Raw genomic sequence first — 24,862 nt, forward strand, 5'->3', positions numbered from 1 at the left:
TACCCTGCATCTGTGGAATACCTGAATAGACAAAGAATCATCCCAAATTGAGGAGGTAGACTTTGGGAGCAAGATATATTATTTTTTCCCATTTTCCTCTTTTTGTGAGTGTGTATGTGTATGCTTCTGTGTGAGATTTTGTCTGTATAGCTTTGCTTTCACCATTTGTCCTAGGGTTCTGTCCGTCCGTTTTTTTTGTGTTTTTTTACTGAAAAAATTTTTTTTCTTAATAATTATTTTTTATTTTAATAACTTTATTTTATCTTTATTTTATTTTATTTTATTTTATGTTATCCTCTTTCTTTCTTTCTTTCTATTTTTTCTCCCTTTTATTCTGAGCCGTGTGGATGAAAGGCTCTTGGTGCTCCAGCCAGGCATCAGGGCTGTGCCTCTGAGGTGGGAGAGCCAACTTCAGGACACTGGTCCACAAGAGACCTCCCAGCTCCACGTAATACCAAATGGCGAAAATCTCCCAGAGATCTCCATCTCAACACCAAGACGCAGCTTCACTCAACAACCAGCAAGCTACAGAGCTGGACACCCTATGCCAAACAACTAGCAGACATGAACACAACCCCACCCATTAGCAGAGAGGCTGCCTGAAATCATAACAAGGTCACAGACACCCCAAAACACACCACCAGATGTGGACCTGCCCACCAGAAAGACAAGATCTAGCCTCATCCACCAGAACACAGGCACTAGTCCCCTCCACCAGGAAGCCTATACAACTCGCTGAACCAACCTTAGCCACTGGGGACAGACACCAAAAACAACAGGAACTACAAACCTGCAGCCTGTGAAAAGGAGACCCCAAACACAGTAAGATAAGCAAAATGAGAAGACAGAAAAACACACAGCAGATGAAGGAGCAAGATAAAAACACACCAGACCTAACAAATGAAGAGGAAATAGGCAGTCTACCTGAAAAAGAATTCAGGATAATGATAGTAAAGATGATCCAAAATCTTGGAAATAGAAGAGACAAAATGCAAGAAACATTTAACAAGGACCTGGAAGAACTAAAGAGGAACCAAGCAATGATGAACAACACAATAAATGAAAGTAAAAATACTCTAGAAGGGATCAATAGCAGAATAACTGAGGCAGAAGAACGGATAAGTGACCTGGAAGATAAAATAGTGGAAATAACTACTGCAGAGCAAAATAAAGAAAAAAGAATGAACAGAACTGAGGACAGTCTCAGAGACCTCTGGGACAAAATTAAACGCACCAACATTCGAATTATAGGGGTCCCAGAAGAAGAAGAGAAAAAGAAAGGGACTGAGAAAATATTTGAAGAGATTATAGTTGAAAACTTCCCTACTATGGGAAAGGAAATAGTTAATCAAGTCCTGGAAACACAGAGAGTCCTATACAGGATAAATCCAAGGAGAAACATGCCAAGACACATATTAATCAAACTATCAAAAATTAAATATAAAGAAAACATATTAAAAGCAGCAAGGAAAAAACAACAAATAACACACAAGGGAATCCCCATAAGGGTAACAGCTGATCTTTCAGCAGAAACTCTGCAAGCCAGAAGGGAGTGGCAGGACATATTTAAAGTGATGAAGGAGAAAAACCTACAACCAAGATTACTCTACCCAGCAAGGATCTCATTCAGATTTGATGGAGAAATTAAAACCTTTACAGACAAGCAAAAGCTGAGAGAGTTCAGCGCCACCAAACCAGCTTTACAACAAATGCTAAAGGAACTTCTCTAGGCAAGAAACACAAGAGAAGGAAAACACCTACAATAACAAACCCAAAACATTTAAGAAAATGGGAATAGGAACATACATATCGATAGTTACCTTAAATGTAAATGGATTAAATACTCCCACCAAAAGACACAGACTGGCTGAATGGATACAAAAACAAGACCTGTACATATACTGTCTACAAGAGATCCACTTCAGACCTAGGGACACATACAGACTGAAAGTGAAGGGATGGAAAAAGATATTCCATGCAAATGGAAATCAAAAGAAAGCTGGAGTAGCAATTCTCATATCAGACAAGATAGACCTTAAAATAAAGACTATTACAAGAGACAGAGAAGGGCAGTACATAATGATCAAGGGATCGATCCAAGAAGAAGATATAACAATTGTAAATATTTATGCACCCAACATAGGTGCACCTCAATACATAAGGCAAATACTAACAGCCATAAAGGGGGAAATCGACAGTAACACAATCATAGTAGGGGACTTTAACACCCCACTTTCACCAATGGACAGATCATCCAAAATGAAAATAAATAAGGAAACACAAGCTTTAAATGATACATTAAACAAGATGGCTTTAATTGATATTTATAGGACTTTCCATCCAAAAACAACAGAATACACTTTCTTCTCAAGTGCTCATGGAACATTCTCCAGGATAGATCATATCTTGGGTCACAAATCAAGCCTTGGTAAATTTAAGAAAATTGAAATCATAACAAGTATCTTTTCCGACCACAACGCTATGAGACTAGATATCAATTACAGGAAGAGATCTGTAATAAATACAAACACATGGAGGCTGAACAATACACTACTTAATAACGAAGTGATCACTGAAGAAATCAAAGGGGAAATCAAAAAATACCTAGAAACAAATGACAATGGAGACACGACGACCCAAAACCTATGGGATGCAGCAAAAGCAGTTCTAAGAGGGAGGTTTATAGCAATACAAGCCTACCTCAAGAAACAGGAAACATCTCAAATAAACAACCTAACCTTGCACCTAAAGCAATTAGAGAAAGAAGAACAAAAAACCCCCAAAGTTAGCAGAAGGAAAGAAATCATAAAGATCAGATCAGAAATAAATGAAAAAGAAATGAAGGAAACAATAGCAAAGATCAATAAAACTAAAAGCTGGTTCTTTGAGAAGGTAAGCAAAATTGATAAACCATTAGCCAGACTCATCAAGAAAAAAAGGGAGAAGACTCAAATCAATAGAATTAGAAATGAAAAAGGAGAAGTAACAACTGACACTGCAGAAATACAAACGATCATGAGAGATTACTACAATCAACTCTATGCCAATAAAATGGACAACCTGGAAGAAATGGACAAATTCTTAGAAATGCACAACCTGCCGAGACTGAACCAGAAAGAAATAGAAAATATGAACAGACCAATCACAAGCACTGAAATTGAAACTGTGATTAAAAATCTTCCAACAAACAAAAGCCCAGGACCAGATGGTTTCACAGGCGAATTCTATAAAATATTTAGAGAAGAGCTAACACCTCTTCTTCCCAAACTCTTCCAAAATATAGCAGAGGGAGGAACACTCCCCAACTCATTCTACGAGGCCACCATCACCCTGATACCAAAACCAGACAAAGATGTCACAAAGAAAGAAAACTACAGGCCAATATCACTGATGAACATAGATGCAAAAATCCTCAACAAAATACTAGCAAACAGAATCCAACAGCACATTAAAAGGATCATACACCATGATCAAGTGGGATTTATTCCAGGAATGCAAGGATTCTTCAATATATGCAAATCAATCAATGTGATACACCATATTAACAAATTGAAGGAGAAAAACCATATGCTCATCTCAATAGATGCAGAGAAAGCTTTCGACAAAATTCAACACCCATTTATGATAAAAGCCCTGCAGAAAGTAGGCATAGAGGGAACTTTCCTCAACATAATAAAGGCCATATATGACAAACCCACAGCCAGCATCATCCTCAATGGTGAAAAACTGAAACCATTTCCACTAAGATCAGGAACAAGACAAGGTTGCCCACTCTCACCACTATTATTCAACATAGTTTTGGAAGTGTTAGCCACAGCAATCAGAGAAGACAAAGAAATAAAAGGAATCCAAATCGGAAAAGAAGAAGTAAAGCTGTCACTGTTTGCAGATGACATGATACTATACATAGAGAATCCTAAAGGTGCTACCAGAAAACTCCTAGAGCTAATCAATGAATTTGGTAAAGTAGCAGGATACAAAATTAATGCACAGAAATCTCTTGCATTCCTATACACTAATGATGAAAAATCTGAAAGTGAAATTAAGAAAACACTCCCGTTTACCATTGCAACAAAAAGAATAAAATATCTAGGAATAAGCCTACCTAAGGAGACAAAAGACCTGTATGCAGAAAATTATAGGACACTGATGAAAGAAATTAAAGATGATACAAATAGATGGAGAGATATACCATGTCCTTGGATTGGAAGAATCAACATTGTGAAAATGACTCTACTACCCAAAGCAATCTACAGATTCAATGCAATCCCTATCAAACTACCACTGGCATTTTTCACAGAACTAGAACAAAAAATTTCACAATTTGTATGGAAACACAAAAGACCCCGAATAGCCAAAGCAATCTTGAGAACGAAAAATGGAGCTGGAGGAATCAGGCTCCCTGACTTCAGACTATACTACAAAGCTACAGTAATCAAGATAGTATGGTACTGGCACAAAAACAGAAATATAGATCAATGGAACAGGATAGAAAGCCCAGTGATAAACCCACGCTCATATGGTCACCTTATTTTTGATAAAGGAGGCAAGCATATACAGTGGAGAAAAGAAAGCCTCTTCAATAAGTGGTGCTGGGAAAACTGGACAGGTACATGTAAAAGAATGAAATTAGAGCACTTTCTAACACCATACACAAAAATAAACTCAAAATGGATTAAAGACCTAAATGTAAGGCCAGACACTATCAAACTCTTAGAGGAAAACATAGGCAGAATACTCTATGACATAAATCACAGCAAGATTCTTTTTGATCCACCTCCTAGAGAAATGGAAATAAGAACAAAAATAAACAGATGGGACCTAATGAAACTTAAAAGCATTTGCACAGCAAAGGAAACCATAAACAAGACCAAAAGAGAGCCCTCAGAATGGGAGAAAATATTTTGCAAATCAAGCAACTGACAAAGGATTAATCTCCAAAATATACAGGCAGCTCATGCAGCTCAATAACAGAAAAACAAACAACCCAATCCAAAAATGGGCAGAAGACCTAAATAGACATTTCTCCAAAGAAGATATAGAGATTGCCAACAGACACATGAAAGAATGCTCAACATCATTAATCATTAGAGAAATGCAAATCAAATCTACAATGAGATATCATCTCACATCGGTCAGAATGGCCATCATCAAAAAATCTAGAAACAATAATTGCTGGAGAGGGTGTGGAGAAAAGGGAACCCTCTTGCACTGTTGGTGGGAATGTAAATTGATACAGCCACTATGGAGAACAGTATGGAGGTTCCTTAAAAAACTAAAAATAGAACTACCATACGGCCCAGCAATCCCACTACTGGGCATATACCCTGAGAAAACCATAATTCAAAAAGAGTCATGTACCAAAATGTTCATTGCAGCTCTATTTACAATATTCAGGACATGGAAGCAACCTAAGTGTCCATCATCGGATGAATGGATAAAGAAGATGTGGCACATATATACAAGGGAATATTACTCAGCCATAAAAAGAAACGAAATTGAGTTATTTGTAGTGAGGTGGATGGAGTTAGAGTCTGTCATACAGAGTGAAGTAAGTCAGAAAGAGAAAAACAAATACCATATGCTAACACATATATATGGAATCTAAGGAAAAAAAAAAAAAGGTCATGAAGAACCTAGTGGCAAGACAGGAATGAAGACACAGACCTACTAGAGAATGGACTTGAGGATATGGGGAGGGGGAAGGGTAAGATGTGACAAAGTGAGAGAGTGGCATGGACATATTTACACTACCAAACGTAAAATAGATAGCTAGTGGGAAGCAGCCACATAGCACAGGGAGATCAGCTCTGTGCTTTGTGACCACCTAGAGGGGTGGGATAGGGAGGGTGGGAGGGACGGAGATGCAAGAGGGAAGAGATATGGGAACATATGTATATGTATAACTGATTCACTTTGTTATAAAGCAGAAACTAACACACCATTGTAAAGCAATTATACTCCAATAAAGATGTTAAAAAAAAAAAGAATATTTATTTGTAGTTGTCTTGTTCAGATCAGAATCTGAACATAGATCACAAATTACATTTGACTGATAGGTCTCTTTTAATCTATAACAGTTAACCTTCCCCCCCAACTCTTTTTTCCAAATCATTCAACAACAACAACAACAACAACAGCAAAAACCCAACAACCAAAAAACAACCAAAACTGGGTCACTTGATGGAATGAATTTGCCACGTTCTGGATTTGGTTGACTGAATCTTTGTGGGATCTTTAACATGTTTTTCATCCCCTCCCCCGCTTTTGTTCTGTAAACTGGAGGTTAGGTATAGAAGCTTGATTAGACTCAGATTCAGTTCTTTTGGCAAGAAAAAATCATAGGTGGTGGTGCTGTTTACTGCTGTATCACATCAGGAGTTTTGTAATATCTGGTTGTCTTACTTTTAGTCATGTTAAGACTGAACAGGTGTTCAGGTTTCAGGAATTGTCAGTCTGATCTGATCTGTTATAAAAATTTTCCATCCACTTTTCACCTAATGGTTATAGCAGCCAATTGTGATCGTTACTTAGATTTGTTTTCTCATTAGAGGTTGCAGAATGGTGATTTTTCTAATTCTGTCATTCTTTCTGCATTTAACAGTTAGGAGTTTTATATAATGAAATTTTCTTCATTAGCCATTTGGTTATCCTGAAATGTAGTTCCTACGGGAACGACAGAATGAACCCTTGATTCTTTGCTTTTATTTATCAAGTTTTTGAATAGTGAGCTGGTGTCTAGCAACTTCTGAAGGTAACCAGTGAATTTTTTTTTTCAGTATCCTTATGAACTTGCGGATTTTAATTTATTTGATGCATTGCAGTCCATCACATCATTATTCTTTTTGGTGCTCAAATTTTACCATCATTGGCTGCTAGGAGCACCTTTAAGTTGGCTCTTGTACCCTTTTAACATGATCCCAGGAGTCTTTTCTATTTCCCTGGTATATTGGCACACCATGGTATTCTATGCTCATCTTGTATTTTTTCTACTCTAGACCCTAGCATCGGCCATTTTTTTAAGGAGCCCTTGTTTCTTTTAGTGGAAAATGATGTTTAGAGATTGTGGTCTAGACAACAGCGGTGCTCATTGCTCCTGGATTATCATCGCTTCTAGGCCTTTTCAGTGGACAGAGCTAGGAAATGTGTATTTTTTAAAAAAGAAAAATAAATCATGATCTCATAGTGATAGTTCTGATTCATATTTAAGATTATAAGATTATTGTTTAATTTCTTTGATTTTATATTAAAATCAAATCCTTTTTCTCTTGTGCTGAATATTTGTTCCTAAAGCTATTTACATAAACATTTATTTAACTTTATTCCATAATACATGTTTAATTGTTTAAAAATAATAATACCAATAAAACTACTGGAATGCAGTTTAAGTTATTTGTTTCTTTTGTCATTAAGATATATTCTACAAGAGATACATAGTCAAAATACCATGTTTTAAGTCACTTAAATCTTCTCTGTATAATATATAGTTGGTACAGTTAAATTAATTTATTTCAGTTTGCTTTCAATTTTTTAAGGGATTTCTGGGTTTTTTTTTCCCTTTAAACTTAATTTTGGCTTTTAATTACTAGACCCCTTCTGTTCCCTTATTTATTTCAGAATCAGATGCCGAGGCTCCCCAGGAATTGGCAACAGGACGCAGAAGGACAGTAGGGATCCTGGATATGGGAGGAGCCTCTCTCCAAATTGCTTATGAAGTTCCTACCTCAACTTCTGTCCTTTCTCCACAACAGGTATTTTACCTTTTGGGGGAATTCAGTGGCTAGGAATGCCAGTCTTTGAGAAGGAAGGGCACTATGTTTGGACTTAGACCAAATGGCCTGGGTCCAAATGTTGGTTCAGATCATTGCTAGCTTGTGTTATCTTGGGTTGGTTACCTCTCTGAGCCTCAGTTTCCTCGTGTGTAAAAAGAGAATAATAATAGTATCTACTTCATAAAGTTGTGAAGATGAAATAATACCACGTGTATAAAGCACTTAGCAAGCTGCCCAGCGTGTAATAACATTTAATACATTTTAGCAATTATAACTATACTACTTATCTGGAAGAGTTGCCTGAGGATTAAACATGGTAATATAAAACCTGGAGTACAGTATTTGTTACATACTTGTTAATTAAACGTTATTCCCTTTCCTTTACTGATGATTCCATCCTTGTGCTTCTGTTATTCCTTACCTGACTAGAATGTAAAGAATGTATTTTGAGGGAGAAGTTTCATCATACAGAGGAAAAAGAAATAAAACACTTTTTAGCACCTAGTATGTGCAAGAAATGACATGTTACACTGCCCCCAAAAGCTTATAATCTATCAGTGGAGACAGCCTGTGATAACAGGCAGACCATGACAGTGTTGTAATTTGATCTAAACCAGGGTTTCTCATCATTGGCACTATTGGCATTTTGGGCTGAATAAGTCTTTGTTGTGGAGGGCCGTTCCGTGCATTGTATGATGTTTAGCAGCATCCCTGGCCTCTATCAGGTGCAGCAATGCCTGTACTTCCCCCAAACTCCCAGTTTTGACAATTAAAAGTGTCTTCAGACATTGCCAGATGCCCCTGGGGGTGCAAAATCACCTCTGGTTGAGAACCTTGGGTCTAAACAGAGAGCCACAGCAATGTGGGAACTGGCAGGGTCAACCCCATTTGCAAAGGCTTGAATAGGAGCCTTCCATGCTGCCTTCATGGAAAGTACGGTATTTACCTGGGCCTTGGCTGATAGTAGGCTTTTGCGTAGTGGAGGTTGAGGGAAGGCCATCTGCATGGAGGTGACAGTATGCACAAAGGCACAGAAAACAGCAAAGAGCCCAGAATGTCCAGGTAATGATGAATAGCCTGTTGCAGTATGGGATTTTCAAGTGTGGTAATAGGGAAGGCTGGGAAGATAAGATGAAGTTAGATCATAAGGAGTCTTGGGTGCCATGCTAGGGGATTTGGCTTTTTTATCTGTAGACAGTGGGGAACCAGCAAAGGTTTTTGAGTAGGGCAGTCATATGGGCCTAAGTTTCATCATCTGTGAAATAATTAAACTCTGAAGGTCCCCAGCTCTGAATTTTGTGACTATGTTAATTGTGTGACTTAGTTCCAATCTGTTTTTTAAGAAAGTAATTTTGGTGTCAGTAGGAGAAAAAACTGTAGGTCGGGGAACCTTGGGTGAGAAGTGCTAAAGAGCTAAACTAGACAGTGTAAGTGGAAATGGAAGGGAGGGGACAGATTTCAAGGGATATTTTGGAGTAAAAAAACAGTGTAATGTGGTGGTGTGGGTAGGGCAGGAAGGGATGGCCAGATGCTGAGGGTCCAACTTAGGTAACTGGAAGGGTGAAGAACCTAGTCACTGAGAGAGAGAGACCACAGGGGAAGGGGCAGGGTTGATGCTAAGCACACAGGAATGGTTTAGGTGAGAGTATCTTTCTGGTCTCTAGCTCTGAAGTCCTATCACCAAGCAGTTCAGTTTTGGGTATGTTGAAAATGTGGGTTTGGCATTCAGAAGAGATTGTCTGTGGTGGGGTTGCAGATTTGGGGAACTAGGTCATGAGACTGTTTAGTCTATATTTGTTAGTATGTATTCAACAGGTAAAAATGAAGGCATGGTTCTGATACTAAGGAATAGGTGACAGGTGGCATTGAGCCTTAAAGTCTTAAACAAATGGCTTTTTGTGTGTGTGCAGACTTAGAAAGCAACACTGGTATAGAAAGTATATTTGCAAGCAACAAGTTAGATGTGTATATAACAATATAATGGATCTTTGTGCTTAGTAAAGAAAGGAAAGAAACAAAGAGACATAACACAATAGCACTTTAAACACTTTAAATAATCCTAAATGCCTAATTTTTTGTACAGTTCACAAAGTTGTGCAATCACCACTGTCAAATTTCAGAACATTCCATCACCTCAAAAAGAAGCCCCATATTCATTAGCAGTTACTCACCATTCCCCTCTCCCCAGCCCTGACAACCATTAATCTACTTTCTGTCCCTGTGGATTTGCCTATGGAACCATAAAATATGTGGCCTTTTATGTCAGGCTTCTTTCATCTAGCAAAAGTTTTCAAGGCTTATCCATGTTGTAGCAGATATCAGTACTTTATTCCCTTTTTGGCTGAATAACATTCCATTGTGTGACCATGGCACATTTTGTTTATCCATTCATCAGCTGATGGACATTTAGGTTGTTTCCAGTTTTTGGCTATTATGGATAACGCTGCTATGAACACTCATGTACACATTTTTGTGTAGACATGTTTTCAGTTTTCTTGAGTATATACCTAGGAGTGGAATTGCTGGGCACAGTAGCATTTTCAGAAATTTAAAATAAATACATTCAAAACAACCCCATTTTGCAACAACACATACAAACAAATACTACATATTAAGCACATTAGAATGGTTGCCTGTGGCAGGAGCCAGAATGGCAGTGAGTATGAGGATAAAAGGAAGTAAATAAAACAAAAGTGGGGCTTTGCCACGATAATGTGCCATGAACTGAGGAATATGACTAATTCAACCTCTGTACCTGAAGTCAAAAAAAAAAACAGAGGTACAATAAAATTGAACTTTTCTAATCCTCAAATCTGTCACAGGGAATATTAAGGCATCTTGAATAGTTTTAGAAAATGCCATAGAATAGACCTCATGATGATCTCTCAAATTCCTTAAATTTATTTTTGTCAAAGGATTTTTTTTTTTTCTTTTTGGGTGAAGTAGAAAAGGATAGCAAAGGGAGACACAGCAGGCTTCTGCCTCAAAAAACTATGTGTCTCCGGATTTTTTTTTTTTTTGATTATAAAAATAGTACATTCCCATTTTGGAGAATTGGAAAATCAGAAAAGTACACGCCAGGTAAGGACATCATCTGTAATGATTCTACCTCCTATCTAACTACAGAAAGTATTTGTCTCTAATTTGTTATTTAGTCTCTGATTTGTTCCTTTTTGTGTAGTCTTGTCATTTTACGTCTTTGTTTAAAATAATGCTGTGAGGATGAAAGAATGCTATAAGACGTTTTAAAGAGTAGTCATAGCAGATGAAATCTAGTGTATTAGCAATGTCATACCTTTCTAGAAGTCAACCAAAAGTAAAGTTCCCGTTACATCATATTACAGGAAGAAGCTGCGAAGATATTGCTGGCCGAGTTCAACCTGGGCTGTGATGTGCAACACACTGAACATGTGTATAGGGTTTATGTCACAACCTTTCTGGGATTCGGGGGCAACTTTGCCCGGCAGCGCTATGAAGACCTTGTGATGAATGAAACTCTTAACAAGAATAGGTATGTTTGACATGGGATCTGTGATTCTGAAATAGAATGTTGTTAGGCTGCAGATATTAGGAAAAAATGGTTACATCCTACTAGATAGATACGTCCTTGCTTCCTCCTTTCTGACCACCCCTGCCAACGGGGTAGCATCTTTTAGAGACCCTCTATTAGTAGTCCCACTTGATCTGCTTGAGAGTGCCTTCTAATCTTTGTTATTAGGACTCAAAAATGTACAGTGGCTTATTGGGGTGACCTCTTGCTGTGCCCATCTTCAGACATGGTATCACAGGATAAGTGAAATCAGTTAAGTCACCAATTTAAATTGTGCAGTGTAATGTAGTTCCTGGAAGTTCATTCTATCAATACATGGAAGTGCGCAGGACATGTTTGCTGAATTACAGTAGACCTGCATCTTACGTGGGACTTAAGGTTCCATAGTGTGCATAAAAGATTAAAAGCATCTTAATCAAAATTAGCCTTTAAAATAGTAGTCAAAATTAGCCTTTAAAATATTCTCTTTAAGTCCAGAATAGACATTTTTTCCTCCAGCATTGGACAGACCACTGATTCTTCATTTGTGTACCAGATGAAGTATTTAGACCATAATGTACAAATAGTTGTGGGTTTTTTAGCATGTAAAATTATTTTTATCATTATGCACATTAAAGGAAAGCATAATAGAGAGCAGAGTTCTTTTCCACCATAAAACTGTTTACCCCCATTTGTTTAGCTGGAAACAGTGGCTTGAAGAGCTACTGGTTTATCCCATTTGTAATAATTTCTCTACAGTAATCAATTGTCTTATATTGGGAGCATGTTACAGAAAATATTGTCTCATAAGTCTTTTTTGTTTTTCTGAATCTAAACTCCTAAGAGTTCAAGGTGCTTTGGGAGAATCCTGTTATCTGGATGATTGATGAATGCATTAAAACCAAGCAGTGTGTTTGTATTCTGAAAATACTCTTAAATCCATACAAATGTTGCTTGGGTTATGGAGTTCAGATCACTCCTGCTGACACTATGGCATCTGAAGAACGATTACTATGAAAGTTTCACACCAACTTTAGCCACTGTGCTTCCTTTTCCATTTCCTTCCTTTGTTGTCCTGCTGCTCTTTTGTCTCTGTATCATGTTTTTTGCTGCCTCGGGAGAGGCTGCATCATCTTCTTCTCATGCACTGGTATTTTTTTTACCATGTATCTAAGTTACCTAGTTCAGAAGACTGATTACTCATCTTGCGTATGTGCTAATCTATAGAGAAACCTGTGCTTCCTGGGATGTTAAAACTTAATGTTTCTCTCTTTTTAATAATTTTCTGAGTTTTCCTTATAGGTGGTGTCACATCTTTAAAGTAGGTTCCACTTGTTCCAAAGCATTTTGTTGTGTTGCCACATTCCCATTCCCTCCTTCAGTCTTTACACTTGTGGGTGCATCTTCATCCCAAGAAGTCCACTCTTCAACATTTGTCTTAGGAACTGATGAGTAATTAACTGTAGTTGGCCAAGTTATTTGGTCTCTACTTAATTTCCGTCTTTGGCCAGATCTGCATATTAATCTCTTTAGGAATGAGAATACTGTTGCTAGACAAGTACAGACTTTAATTAACCAGAGCTGTGTGATGGCCGTGGTGGGAATCAAAACCTGTCCCTCCCCTCCCCCTCAGAGCTGGGCATGTACTCGGTCACTTTTGCCACCCATCACCACTGCACCACTGCCATGGTCCCTGCCTCAGGACACTCCTCAGCCCTTCCCACTTCACCTCCTCCCAATTGTTTTTTTAAACATTAGAACTGCGCTCAGCATGGTGAGATCTTTTCACTTTTAAGAGGCAAATGGGAATGAAGACCAGAGGGAGAACAGCAGATTCACATCTCCAATTTCACTATACATTGGGAAATATACATGTTGACTAAAAGGTTGAACGAAATTAATCACTGCCATATTTCTTTCTTTTTCTAAATTGAATTTGCATAATTTAAATGTTCATGTGACACAACTACGTGGTAACACTCCATCCCTGTTTTTAGGGGTGTCATGTAGAAGAATAACAAGACGTCTGGGAAGCATCTTAGAGGAGGCTGAGTACAGTAGTGATGTGTTTTGTTTGTTTTTGTCATCGTGACAGGTTGCTGGGCCAGAAGACAGGTCTGAGTCCCGACAATCCATTTCTAGATCCCTGCCTGCCTGTGGGACTTACGGATGTGGTGGAAAGGAGCAGCCAGGTCCTTCATGTCCGAGGAAGAGGGGACTGGGTGGCTTGCGGGGCCATGCTGAGCCCCCTGTTGGCTCGCTCCAACACCAGCCAGGCCTCGCTGAATGGCATCTACCAGTCACCCATTGACTTCAACAACAGCGAGTTCTACGGTTTCTCCGAGTTCTTTTACTGTACAGAGGATGTGTTACGCATCGGTGGCCGCTACCACGGGCCAACATTTGCCAAGGCTGCTCAGGTAAATTATTAATAATAAAGTGACTCATCCTGGCAGCAGCCATTTATTGGACGCCTAACTTTGTACCAGATGCCGTGCGAAGGGCTTTGCATGCATGATCTCACTGGATTCTTGGCAGGAGCCCTGTGAGCCCTCATTTTATAGATGAGGAGGTGGACTTAGAGAAGTTAAGGAACCTGCTGTGCTATACTGCCTTCTAATTAATTAAGCTTAGGTTTCCATGGGTGTCCTATTACCCAAATTATCACCCAGGTCTAATATTGTCATGGTGGTTAATGGTTTTTCCTCCAACTTTCCAATAGTCTTAATTAATGTTTGTGGCCAAAAGTGTCATCTCCAGGTATTTTTCCCTTACTGGGTGTTCCCAGGTGTAATGTGCTTTTGGAGATGATGTCACACAGGTGGGCAAGTCCACTCATTTTCTTACCTTGAGTTTTAAGAGGCCAGGATGGTATAGGGTCACTTAGAATATTAAAAAGATGTTGCACTAAGACCCAGTGCAGCCAAATAAATAGATAAATAAATATTTAAAAAAAAAAAAGATGTTGCAAAAAGCAATGATAGTGCATTTAAATTGCAGAAGAAGTAAACATTCACTTAGAGCACATTTAGGACTTAAGCATCTTATAGGCTTAAAGCATTTGTTATTTGGACAGGTGAACGTTTAGCTAGCTTTCTACAGTGTCTGCTTTAATTTGGATTCATCTCTTTTTAATTTTTGTGTATCTGTCTCTTTTATCAGAAAAATTTATGGGGAGATCTGTCCTCTCTTATATTTTTTATTCTTTCCCTTCTGCTTTCTTAGAATTCTCTAAGGTTCGCTTGGTATAAGGCTTCCAAAAGGAATAATATCTGCAGTGTTTGTACTATTCTGTTCTCTAAAGGCAGTCCCTAAGAAATATTGAGGAAAACCTGGTTTGTATTTGCCCTTGCCTCTAGGAATACCCTCATATTCCCTTTCCTTTCCAGCGTCCCCTAAGTGTCCATAGCCTGAATCTTTCTCTCATTTTAAAACTTTCTCAAATCCTATTCCCTTGAACATCAAAGGGCTCAAGTTATTACTTGCCCAAACTGCTAGTGGCTTAATATGTTTTCTTTCCTAGGTAAAAGATGATTTCGTTCGCCCTTTTTTTTTTTTAACTTTGACTCAACTGTTATCGTCCCAGTGACACCTTCCTTGGCCATCCTATACAAAATTGCAGCCCTCCCCAATATTACCTATTTCCCTTTCCTGCTTTATTTTTCCCACGAGCACTTAACATAATCTAACCCACTCTGTGTACGTATGTGTATATGTATGTATGTATACATGTATATTTGGTTATTGTCTGTCCCCCACCACTAGAAAGTAAGCTTCGTAAGGAACGAAATTTTTGTCTGTTTTATTCACTGCTGGATCCCCCTGGCACCTAGAATAGCACCTGCCACATAGTAGACATGCAGGAAATGTTAGTTTACTGAACAAACCAAAAGGAATGATTCCTTTGGTGAGAATTACAACACGGAGGCAGGCCAGTGATAGATCTTTTTTTTTTTTTTTTTATAAATTTATTTATTTTATTTATTTTATTTTTGGCTGCATTGGGTCTTCATTGCTGCAGGCGGGGTTTTTCTAGTTGCGGTGAGCGGGGGCTACTCTTCGTTGCGGTGCGCGGGCTTCTCACTGGGTGACTTCTCTTTGTTGCGGAGCACGGGCTCTAGGTGCGCAGGCTTCAGTTGTTGTGGCACACGGGCTCAGTAGTTGTGGTTCACGGGCTCTAGAGCGCAGGCTCAGTAGTTGTGGTGCATGGGCTTAGTTGCTCTGCAGCATGTGGGATCTTCCCGGACCAGGGCTTGAACCCGTGTTCCCTGCATTGGCAGGCGGAGTCTTAACCACTGTGCCACCAAGGAAGTCCCAGTGATAGATCTTTGACCATTTTCTGTTCCATCTGTTTGACCTACTCATGTCAGTCCTACGTAGGATAGAATGAAGCTCTGTTTGGCTTTTGATGTTGCTACTCCTGGTCCTAACCTTACCCATCTCTGAAGCCTAAGAGGCTCAGGAGCCATGTCAGGCGGGCTTTGTAGTGGATGTGGAGGCAATAGGAATAAAAAGCACTATTCCCAGGTCACTCAAGTCACTCAGTGGCCTGAGTTCAGGGACTTGCCTTGCCCAGGACCTGGCACTGTGTTTGGTGAATGAATATGCCATTTCTGTTTTCCTTTGTCAACTAATAGCCCACAAGTAACTTTAGAAATGGAACAGCTATGACTGTGGCAGTTACAGTTTGCCTCCCATTTCATGTTGCACCATTTCTCTGTGGTTGTTCCAGGATTACTGTGGCATGGCTTGGTCAGTACTCACTCAGAGATTCAAGAATGGCCTCTTTTCATCACATGCAGATGAGCATCGACTCAAGTAAGTAACTTCCTTTTCTCCCTTAGATGTGGCCTTAAAATGTATGAACGGGACTTCCTTGGTGGTGCAGTGGTTAAGAATCTGCCTGCCAATGCAGGGGACGTGGGTTCGAGCCCTGGTCCGGGAAGATCCCACATGCCACGGAGCAACTAAGCCCGTGCGCCACAACTACTGAGCCTGTGCCCTAGAGCCTGTGAGCCACAACTACTGAGCCCGTGCACCACAACTACTGAAGCCCACGCACCCTAGAGCCTGCGCACCACAGCTACTGAGCCCACACACTGCAACTACTGAAGCCCAGGCACTCTAGGACCTGCATGTCGCAACTATTGAGCCCCCGTGCTACAGCTACTGAAGCCTGTGTGCCTAGAGCCCATGCTCCACAACAAGAAAAGTCACCGCAACGAGAAGCCCAAGCACCGTGACAAAGAGTAGCCCCCGCTTGCCGCAACTAGAGAAAGGCTGTGTGCAGCAATGAAGATGCAACGCAGCCAAAAAAATAAAATAAAATTAAATTTTAAAAAAAAGTGTATGAACAATGAATGAGAGTGAGCGAGTGATAGTACAGATTGGATTTTATGCTGAAGGAGAATTTGGTTATTTCAGATTTTGATTTTCTGAAGGGTAGAGGCCAAAATAATGAGCTTATTTTAGTGAAGCCAAGGGAAACTGGTGGTTACCAAAAAGTGTTCTCTCCAAGTGGTTTTAAATCAAAAGTGGTGGTCTTTTTATTTTTAAATTTTTATTAACATATCAAACATGCAGAAAAGTAGAAAGAACAGTAGCAGAAACCCATGTGTAACTGTCACCCAGCTTCAACAAATATCAATATTTTGCCAGTTTGGTTCATCAGTCCTCCCATTTTGTAAATGTTTTAGTTAAAAAAATTTAAACATAAACAAAAATAGAACAGTATAATGAACTCCTGAGTATCTGTCACCCAGCTTCTCTCCTAATAGCTGTCAACTTCCAGCCCTCTTGTTTCATCTGTTTTCCCACCCCACAATTCAGTCATTTTGAAGCAAATCCAAAACATCGTATTTGTAGATATTTCAGCATTCTCCCTGAAGATAAGGGCTATTAGAAAAAAAAAGAAAGAAAAAGAAAAGTAAAACGTACTCATAATAGTGTTATTACATTGCATAGAGAGGTGTTCTTCACTTTTGCGGTAAACATTAACATAAAGGAGGCTCAGATTTGGCTCCACCTAGAGGTGAGGAAGGTGAAACGGGAAAAGAGAGGTCTTTTTGACATCTAGTGGGAATATGCAGAAAACATTCAAATTCTTTTTTTTTTCTTCTTTTTTTTTTAAAATTTATTTATTTTTATATTTGGCTGCATTGGGTTTTCGTTGCTGCGTGTGGGCTTTCTCTAGTTGTGGCGAGCGGGGGCTACTCTTCGTTGCGGTGCACAGGCTTCTCATTGCGGTGGCTTCCCTTGTTGTGGAGCACAGGCTCTAGGAGTGCGGGCTTCAGTAGTTGTGGCACACAGGATCAGTAGTTGTGGCTTGCAGGCTCTAGAGCACAGGCTCAGTAGTTGTGGCGCACAGGCTTTGCTGCTCCGCGGCATGTGGGATCTTCCCGGACCAGGGCTCGAACCCACATCCTCTGCGTTGGCAGGCAGATTCTTAACCACTGCACCACCAGGGAAGTCCCTCTTTTTCTCTTTAAAAAAAATTAACTATTTTTTGTCACACAGATACCAGTGTTTTAAGTCAGCTTGGATGTACCAGGTTCTTCATGAAGGATTCCACTTTCCCTATGACTACCCAAATCTGCAGACAGCCCAGCTGGTCTATGACCGAGAGGTTCAGTGGACACTGGGAGCCATTTTGTATAAAACACGCTTCTTACCACTCAGGTAAAGTGGACTGACCAAGCTGGCATCTTGAGCTCAGAGGATGTTAGTTGGTGCCTCAGAATAGGTTTCGTAAGTAACCCCCCCCTCAAAAAAACAAAACAAAACCCACCTAAACTCCCCTTATTACTGCCACGTGAAACTACTATTACTTACCAGGCATGTTGAAACAGAAAGAAGTCTCAGAATTATTGGTCTGGAGTATGTTCTTCTTTGCAATTTCAGGAATTCAGTGGTTTTTTATGGCCGTGCCGCGTGGCTTGTGGGATCTTAGTTCCCCGACCAGGGATTGAACCCACGCCCTCGGCAGTGAAACCGCCAAGTCCTAACCACTGGACCGCCAGGGAGTTCCCAGGAATTCAGTTTTGTTTCTCTACAACAAATCAGTCTTTAGAATTGAGCTCTTACTAACAACTTCTAAGATACTGACTGATGAACTAAAGTTACTCTGGAACTATCTCTATCTGACTAGAGGACTGGGATATGTTGTTCCTACGCAGCAATCTTTCCTAATGGGTAGAGTCACTCTAGAGATCATGTCATTGACTTGGAAGGCTTTTTGGTGGGCCAGAATTAGAACAAAGGACATGAGATGCTTTTAGGGGATGTCTTGCTCTTCTGTACCATAACATATTTGGGATAATTTTTAGGTGCTCTCTCCTCTGGACTATTTCAGATAAACTAAGATGAACTCTTAATCTTTGGTGCCTGTTTCTTTAAACTCAATACAGAAGCCAGGCCGGTGAGAGAAGTGGGGAACTGAAGAGTATGTGCCCCAAACAAAAGGCTGATTACCGTCATGCAGAAGTGCTGTCCCAGCATCTGCCAGCTCTCCTTTGTCGAGAAGCCAGAAATCCATATTTTATATGTGGTCTTTCTGTTTGGAGATTCACATTTTTAAAAAACACTGCAGGTCAAACAGAATGAAAATGGATCTGGTATCTGGACCATGAGAGAAGGGCTTCTGTTCTAGACAGATCACTGCACTTAGGTTTACATGTCTATTTTTTCTTCGGTTTACAATACAATTGATTAAGTGACAGCTTTCTCTAGATAAATCCTAAATCCTCAGGAAGCACAGCAACTTTTTTTTTTTTTAAAGATTTAGATATACTCTGATTTCTTGATTAGATTCAGGGGCCGCCTTACTCTCATTAGCACCGTATTTACAAACTGTGTAGGCCAGGGTTGCATGGGGTCACTGTTAAGACTTATTTGACAGATGACCAGTCTTGTCTTACTGTTCATTTTTTTGGCTTCTAATTTTGCCCGCAGATTCTAGAGGGGGTAGGCCTGTGAGGCTCCCTCTAGGCCGGGGAAAGGAAGGTACAGAAGGAATCGCACATACCAGCTCTGGGCCTGGGGACATGCTTCAGCTTTGCTTGCTCTGTGGAGCTGGTATTATAGCATGTTTACATGGATGGAGTAAATGGGTAAAACCACTGGGCCTTTTAAATCTGCATAAATATTTCTCTCCTAAACTAACATTTCTTTCCACCTTCTTCCTTAGGGATCTACGGCAGGAAGGTGCCCGACAGGCCCATGGTAGCTGGTTCCGTCTCTCCTTTGTGTACAACCACTATCTTTTCTTCGCCTGTATCCTGGTGGTGCTACTGGCCATCATCCTGTACCTTCTGCGGCTACGCCGAATTCACCACCGACAAAGTCGAGCCTCAACCCCATTGGACTTACTGTGGATCGAGGAGGTGGTGCCCATGATTGGGGTACAGGTTGGGCCATGAGGCTGGACAGGTTCTAGGGGAACTCAAGTATTCAGAATTGCTGCCCATTGAATTCCACCACATTCTGGTACTGGCCTCAGATGCTGCTTTGCCTGACTTTGTGGATATTTGGCCTTGAAATTTCTACTTTAGTACCTACTTTAATTCATTCTCAATATCCAGGTCCTCTTCTCTGAGAGAAGCTGTAATTTAGTCTATGAAGAACTAAATGAGAGATTGGTGCTAACAAAGGGAACCAACTTTAGTCCAATTGAAGCATGCTTCTACTCCTTTATCTGAGTGATCTGGTGTGCTCCTGGGATCTAGACTTTTCTTCCCTTGCTTAAAGCTTGGAAGTTTGGCATTGGGCACACTGGAAGTCTGGTTGAAACCAAACTTGGAGCATCTGATTCAAAGCCGAAGACATTCTAGCAAGTGCAGCAGCCCCTTCTTTCTCTGTAACAGAGATATCACTTATGTGGAGATCCACAGCCTTTAATAGGGATCCAAGATCTTTGCAGTTCAGCAGAACAGATAAGAATTTCCAGGCAACCAAAATAACACAGCTTCTTTGCTTACTCAACAAAGAAGCCATTGTGAGTGTGGTCCAAGGTCCCTGACATACTGTTGCTGATGTTAATTTGTGATTTTAAAAGGTTAGAACCCTTTCTAAATGAATGGTCCATTGACGATTCTAACAATATGTTATCTGATGCCTGGTAAGACCAGGATAGAAAATTTTTCCATGTCTATGTGCCTCACAGGCTGTTTGGGCATTAATTTTTCTTTTTGAACCTTAAGTGTGCTTGTAGGGTTGGAGAAACTGTGATGGGAATTGGAGACCTAGATTTGTCTGCTTTCAGGTCACTGTCCTCTAGGCCTATTTTTATGAGTCCTTATGTGGGAAGATTAAAAAAAAAAGAGTTCCTTTATTTCACTTCTAAGATCAATATGTATTTTGGGAAGGGATGCATTTGGATTGTTTTTAAAGAAAGAAAGAACAGTATCAGGAGAGTGGACAAAGGCAATAAAATCCAAGCTCTTATTTATTAATGTTTTTCTGAGAAACAGAAGTTCTCTCAATTTGACTCTTGGAATATTTGAAAAGAAGCAAATCCCAAACTTTGGAATAAACAGGTAAATCTGTTAATAATCTACCTGGCAACTTTCAGAATATTTCTTAAGAGAGTTCTCAGTCATAAACAGCATTTCCATTAATGGGGAGAGAGGAAAAGCCATAGTAATTACATTTTTATCTCCTACCCTTCAGGAGCTTTGCTTTTTCTCTTCATTTAGCCTTCAAATTGCACAAGGGTTTCTTTTTCATCCCCGTGGAACCTTCTTTATACGTTAATAACCATTCCTCTATGTAGCCTTAAATGTCCTGCCCAAGAATATGCTCCCAGAGTTAAAACAGTTTTCTTTTTTGTCAGCTTTGAGTTCTAGGATTACATGAGTAGGGGAAAGGTCCTTGACTTTAAAGGGAAAAGAAAGTGGAATTCTTAAAAAATAAATTCCATACTGGGAGCAGAAAGGAATTAAGTGCTTCATAAAACCAAGAAAAATAAATCCAAATCCTCCTAGAAATAAACTGGGTTGAAAATAAGTATACTGACTCTTGGTTGGTAGGTGAAAAGATCATGAGTCTTGAATTGTTTTCAAATTAGATAAAAATGGTTCCAGCAAAGAGTCTTACAGGTTCCTTTGGAAGTACTTTTTACTTTTCATTAGGGCTTATGTCACAGCAGTTTCCTTTAATTTTTAAGATTTCTAAATTGCCTTGATTTTCTTTGACTTCATATCTTTGTACTGTGAGTGACCCCTTGCCATATGAATGCTGCTTATAAATAACGTCATAATATGTTTTGCTAGCCATTGCCTCCTCAGGTTAAGTCTTTTCCCCTCACCTTGGTTTCCAAATACTATTTTTGGTTTTCTTGTGTGATCTAGTCAAAGATCTCAAAAGCTGCCTAGTTGGCTAACAGTGATCACATTTGTATGCTCAGAATGAAACTGAAGCATGGAGGAGGTGGTGATTAGTCCAATCTAATTAGCTCAAAAGTTATTCTTCATCCTGGCTATGATAATAGCTACCATTTGCAAAGCGCTTATTGTGTACCGGATACATCTTTAAGAATTTTATGTATATTATTTGCTCATCATGATAACCTTTCAGATTATTGTGTTCTTTTTATAGTTGAGAAACTCAGGATACCTGTTTATCATTTTTTCCATATAAATGTATTTCTTAATTTATTTTAATTAGTCTTTGAATTTTTTTAGTGTTATATCCTTTTATTATTTTAATATTATAGGATCTAGGCTTGTCTACTGCAGTGAGTAAGGCATCTTAGAGTTCCATGGTATAAAAATAAGAAGGACGAATTTTTGTCATACCCCTCAGAAAAACTGAGTATTTGCTCTTGGTTCTGGTTCCTGAGCTTCTTCCATTGCTCCCAATTAAAAATTTTAAATCAAATCTCATTAGCTAGAAACAGAAGCCATTTATCCCTTGCTGAGGGCCAATTATATATATTACTTTCTCAAAATGAAATATTCTTACTTATAGATTCAGACAGTCTATCTTCCCTTTAACCCTGTTTTTGCCCTCAGTTTTTAAAGATTTTTAAAGATTTCTATTTGCATTTCTGCATTTTGAGCGGTTCTCATGTGAAAATAATTATGATTTCATAAAATTCACATTCCACTGGTTCCTTTGAATCTTACCAAGCAGTCTTCCTTATAACAGCAGCAATGAACCTGAACTGTTTCAGTGCTTTAATTACTGAGATAGGTCACAAATGTCAAAGTCGAGACAGTGGCTTATAGGAGTGAGGCTTTATTATTCTTTATGTTGGCACAGCCTATCACTTTTCTCTGAATTCTTATCATGAGAACATAATAAAAATATGTATAATACCCAATTATTTGGCATTACATTCACTTAAGTTGCAATTAATTCTAAGCCAAATTATACCATCTTTCTCTCTGTACCTTAGCTCCTTGAATTGATTTTCCTTGGTCTAGGAAATTTTAGGCACTTCCCCCAACCTTGTATTTATTCTTCTAGTGTTATCCAAAGTATTCTGCCTCTGCTCTCCTCAGCCTAAGAGCTTTCTTTAACTTCAGAGGCCTTAGGCAGTGATTATTAAAATGTGGTTGAGTCTGCCATACAGTTGCTAAGCTAGTCATTTTAGGCATTAACATTTATTATCACCTCCATATTTATATTTTTGAGATACAATAACTTCTCACTGGTATTATCTAGATGCCCCCTCACCCCTATTCTCATAGTTTTGTGTTCTGCTTTTTGTCAGGGGTGAAAGACAAGTGGGTGGTGTGATTTAGGGCAAAGAACAGCAGGCTTCCAAACAGCAGATTTGGATTTTAGCCCTGGCTTTGTCATTAAGTAGCTCTGGTACCCCAGGCAAGTCACCTGCCCTCTCTGGTTCATTTCTCATCTATAAAACAAGATGGCTGGACAAGATGATCTGAGGCCAGTTCCAAAGGGAGAAAAACTGGCCTAAGGAACTAAAGGCAGAGAAGGTAGAGAAGTGATATAGTAGTTTCAGGAAGAGGATTGTGGCCTTTGGTTTAGAAGATCAGGCTGCCCAGAAGAACCAGTGGTCATTTCCTACTTTATCCATAGTCCCTGACGTTAAGGTTGGTGGGAATGGACTTTCCAAAAGCAATCATCATACATCAATTTCAGAAAATGAGATTTTTTTTTTTATGCTACTGACAATTCTTATTTATTGAAATCAGTGCTTAAGAAACTCTACCTGTGAACATTTTGAAATCCCAGTTCAAATCACATTAAAATATTCCATGATTCATACTTTCAACCAAGATTGGTCTCTCTTTCCCAGTTTATCCCAACTGGTGAAGTTTTACAAAATAAACATCTTTAGCTTCCTAGAGTTACATTTTTACTTGTTTGACTTATTTGCTGATTTTTGTAATGTGCTTTATATGATAAAAAATTCTATGAAAGTGCTAGGACTATTGGTTAGAGATTACTTTTTTTTGAATTTTATTTTATTTATTTTTTTATATAGCATGTTCTTATTAGTTGTCCATTTCATACATATTAGTGTATACATGTCAATCCCAATCTCCCAATTCATCCCACCACCACCACCCACCCCCAACTTTCCCCGCTTGGCGTCCATACGTTTGTTCTCTGCATCTGTGTCCCAATTTCTGCCCTGCAAACCAGTTCATCTGTGCCATTTTTCTAGTTTCCACATACATGCGTTAATATACGATATTTGTTATTCTCTTTCTGACTTAACTTCACTCTGTATGACAGTCTCTAGATCCATCCACGTTTCTACAAATGACCAAATTTTGTTCCTTTTTATGGCTGAGTAATATTCCATTGTATATATGTACCACATCTTCTTTATCCATTCATCTGTCGATGGGCATTTAGGTTGCTTCCATATCCTGGCTATTGTAAATAGTGCCGTGATGAACATTGGGGTGCATGTGTCTTTTTGAATTATGGATTTCTCTGGGTATATGCCCAGTAGTGGGATTGCTGGGTCATATGGTAATTCTATTTTTAGATTTTTAAGGAACTTCCATACTGTTCTCCATAGTGGCTGTATCAATTTACATTCCCACGAACAGTGCAAGAGGGTTCCCTTTTCCCCACACCCTCTCCAGCACTTGTTGTTTGTAGATTTTCTAATGATGCCCATTCTGACTGGTGTGAGGTGATACCTCATTGTAGTTTTGATTTGCATTTCTCTAATAATTAGTGATGTTGAGCAGCTTTTCATGTGCTTCTTGGACATCTGTATGTCTTCTTTGGAGAAATGTCTATTTAGGTCTTCTGCCCATTTTTGGGTTGGGTTGTTTGTTTTTTTACTATTGAGCTGCATGAGCTGTTTATATATTTTAGAGATTAATCCTTTGTCTGTTGATTCGTTTGCAAAAATATTTTCTCAAAAATAAGTATTTTCTCAAAAAAAATATTTTCTCCCATTCTGAGGGTTGTCTTTTCATCTTGTTTGTAGTTTCCTTTGCTGTGCAAAAACTTTTAAGTTTCATTTGGTCCCATTTGTTTATTTTTGTTTTTATTTCCATTACTCTAGGAGGTGGGTCACAAAAGATCTTGCTGTGATTTATGTCAAAGAGTGTTCTTCCTATGCTTTCCT

The 24,862-nt window shown here is 39.1% G+C and overlaps 1 protein-coding gene and 1 pseudogene across 4 annotated transcripts in view; one reads left to right on the top strand and one right to left on the bottom strand.

The window, feature by feature from the left end:
- The window catches only part of ENTPD7 (ectonucleoside triphosphate diphosphohydrolase 7), a 64,781-nt gene extending 44,031 nt beyond the window's left edge, over positions 1–20,750 (top strand). For all 4 annotated transcript variants that reach the window (XM_068548341.1, XM_068548340.1, XM_068548338.1 and 1 more), the window contains exons 8-13: positions 7,618–7,751; positions 11,117–11,283; positions 13,397–13,721; positions 16,034–16,119; positions 17,818–17,979; positions 19,487–20,750. In XM_068548341.1, coding sequence (XP_068404442.1) covers positions 7,618–7,751; positions 11,117–11,283; positions 13,397–13,721; positions 16,034–16,119; positions 17,818–17,979; positions 19,487–19,718 — 1,106 coding nt within the window. In that variant the 3' untranslated portion in view covers positions 19,719–20,750. The remainder of the gene's footprint in view (positions 1–7,617; positions 7,752–11,116; positions 11,284–13,396; positions 13,722–16,033; positions 16,120–17,817; positions 17,980–19,486) is intronic.
- Positions 12,313–12,989, bottom strand: LOC137767647 (receptor-binding cancer antigen expressed on SiSo cells pseudogene; annotated as a pseudogene).
- Positions 20,751–24,862: the final 4,112 nt, after the last annotated feature.

Source organism: Eschrichtius robustus, chromosome 7 (genome assembly GCF_028021215.1).
Source record: "Eschrichtius robustus isolate mEscRob2 chromosome 7, mEscRob2.pri, whole genome shotgun sequence".
Lineage (NCBI taxonomy): Eukaryota > Metazoa > Chordata > Mammalia > Artiodactyla > Eschrichtiidae > Eschrichtius > Eschrichtius robustus.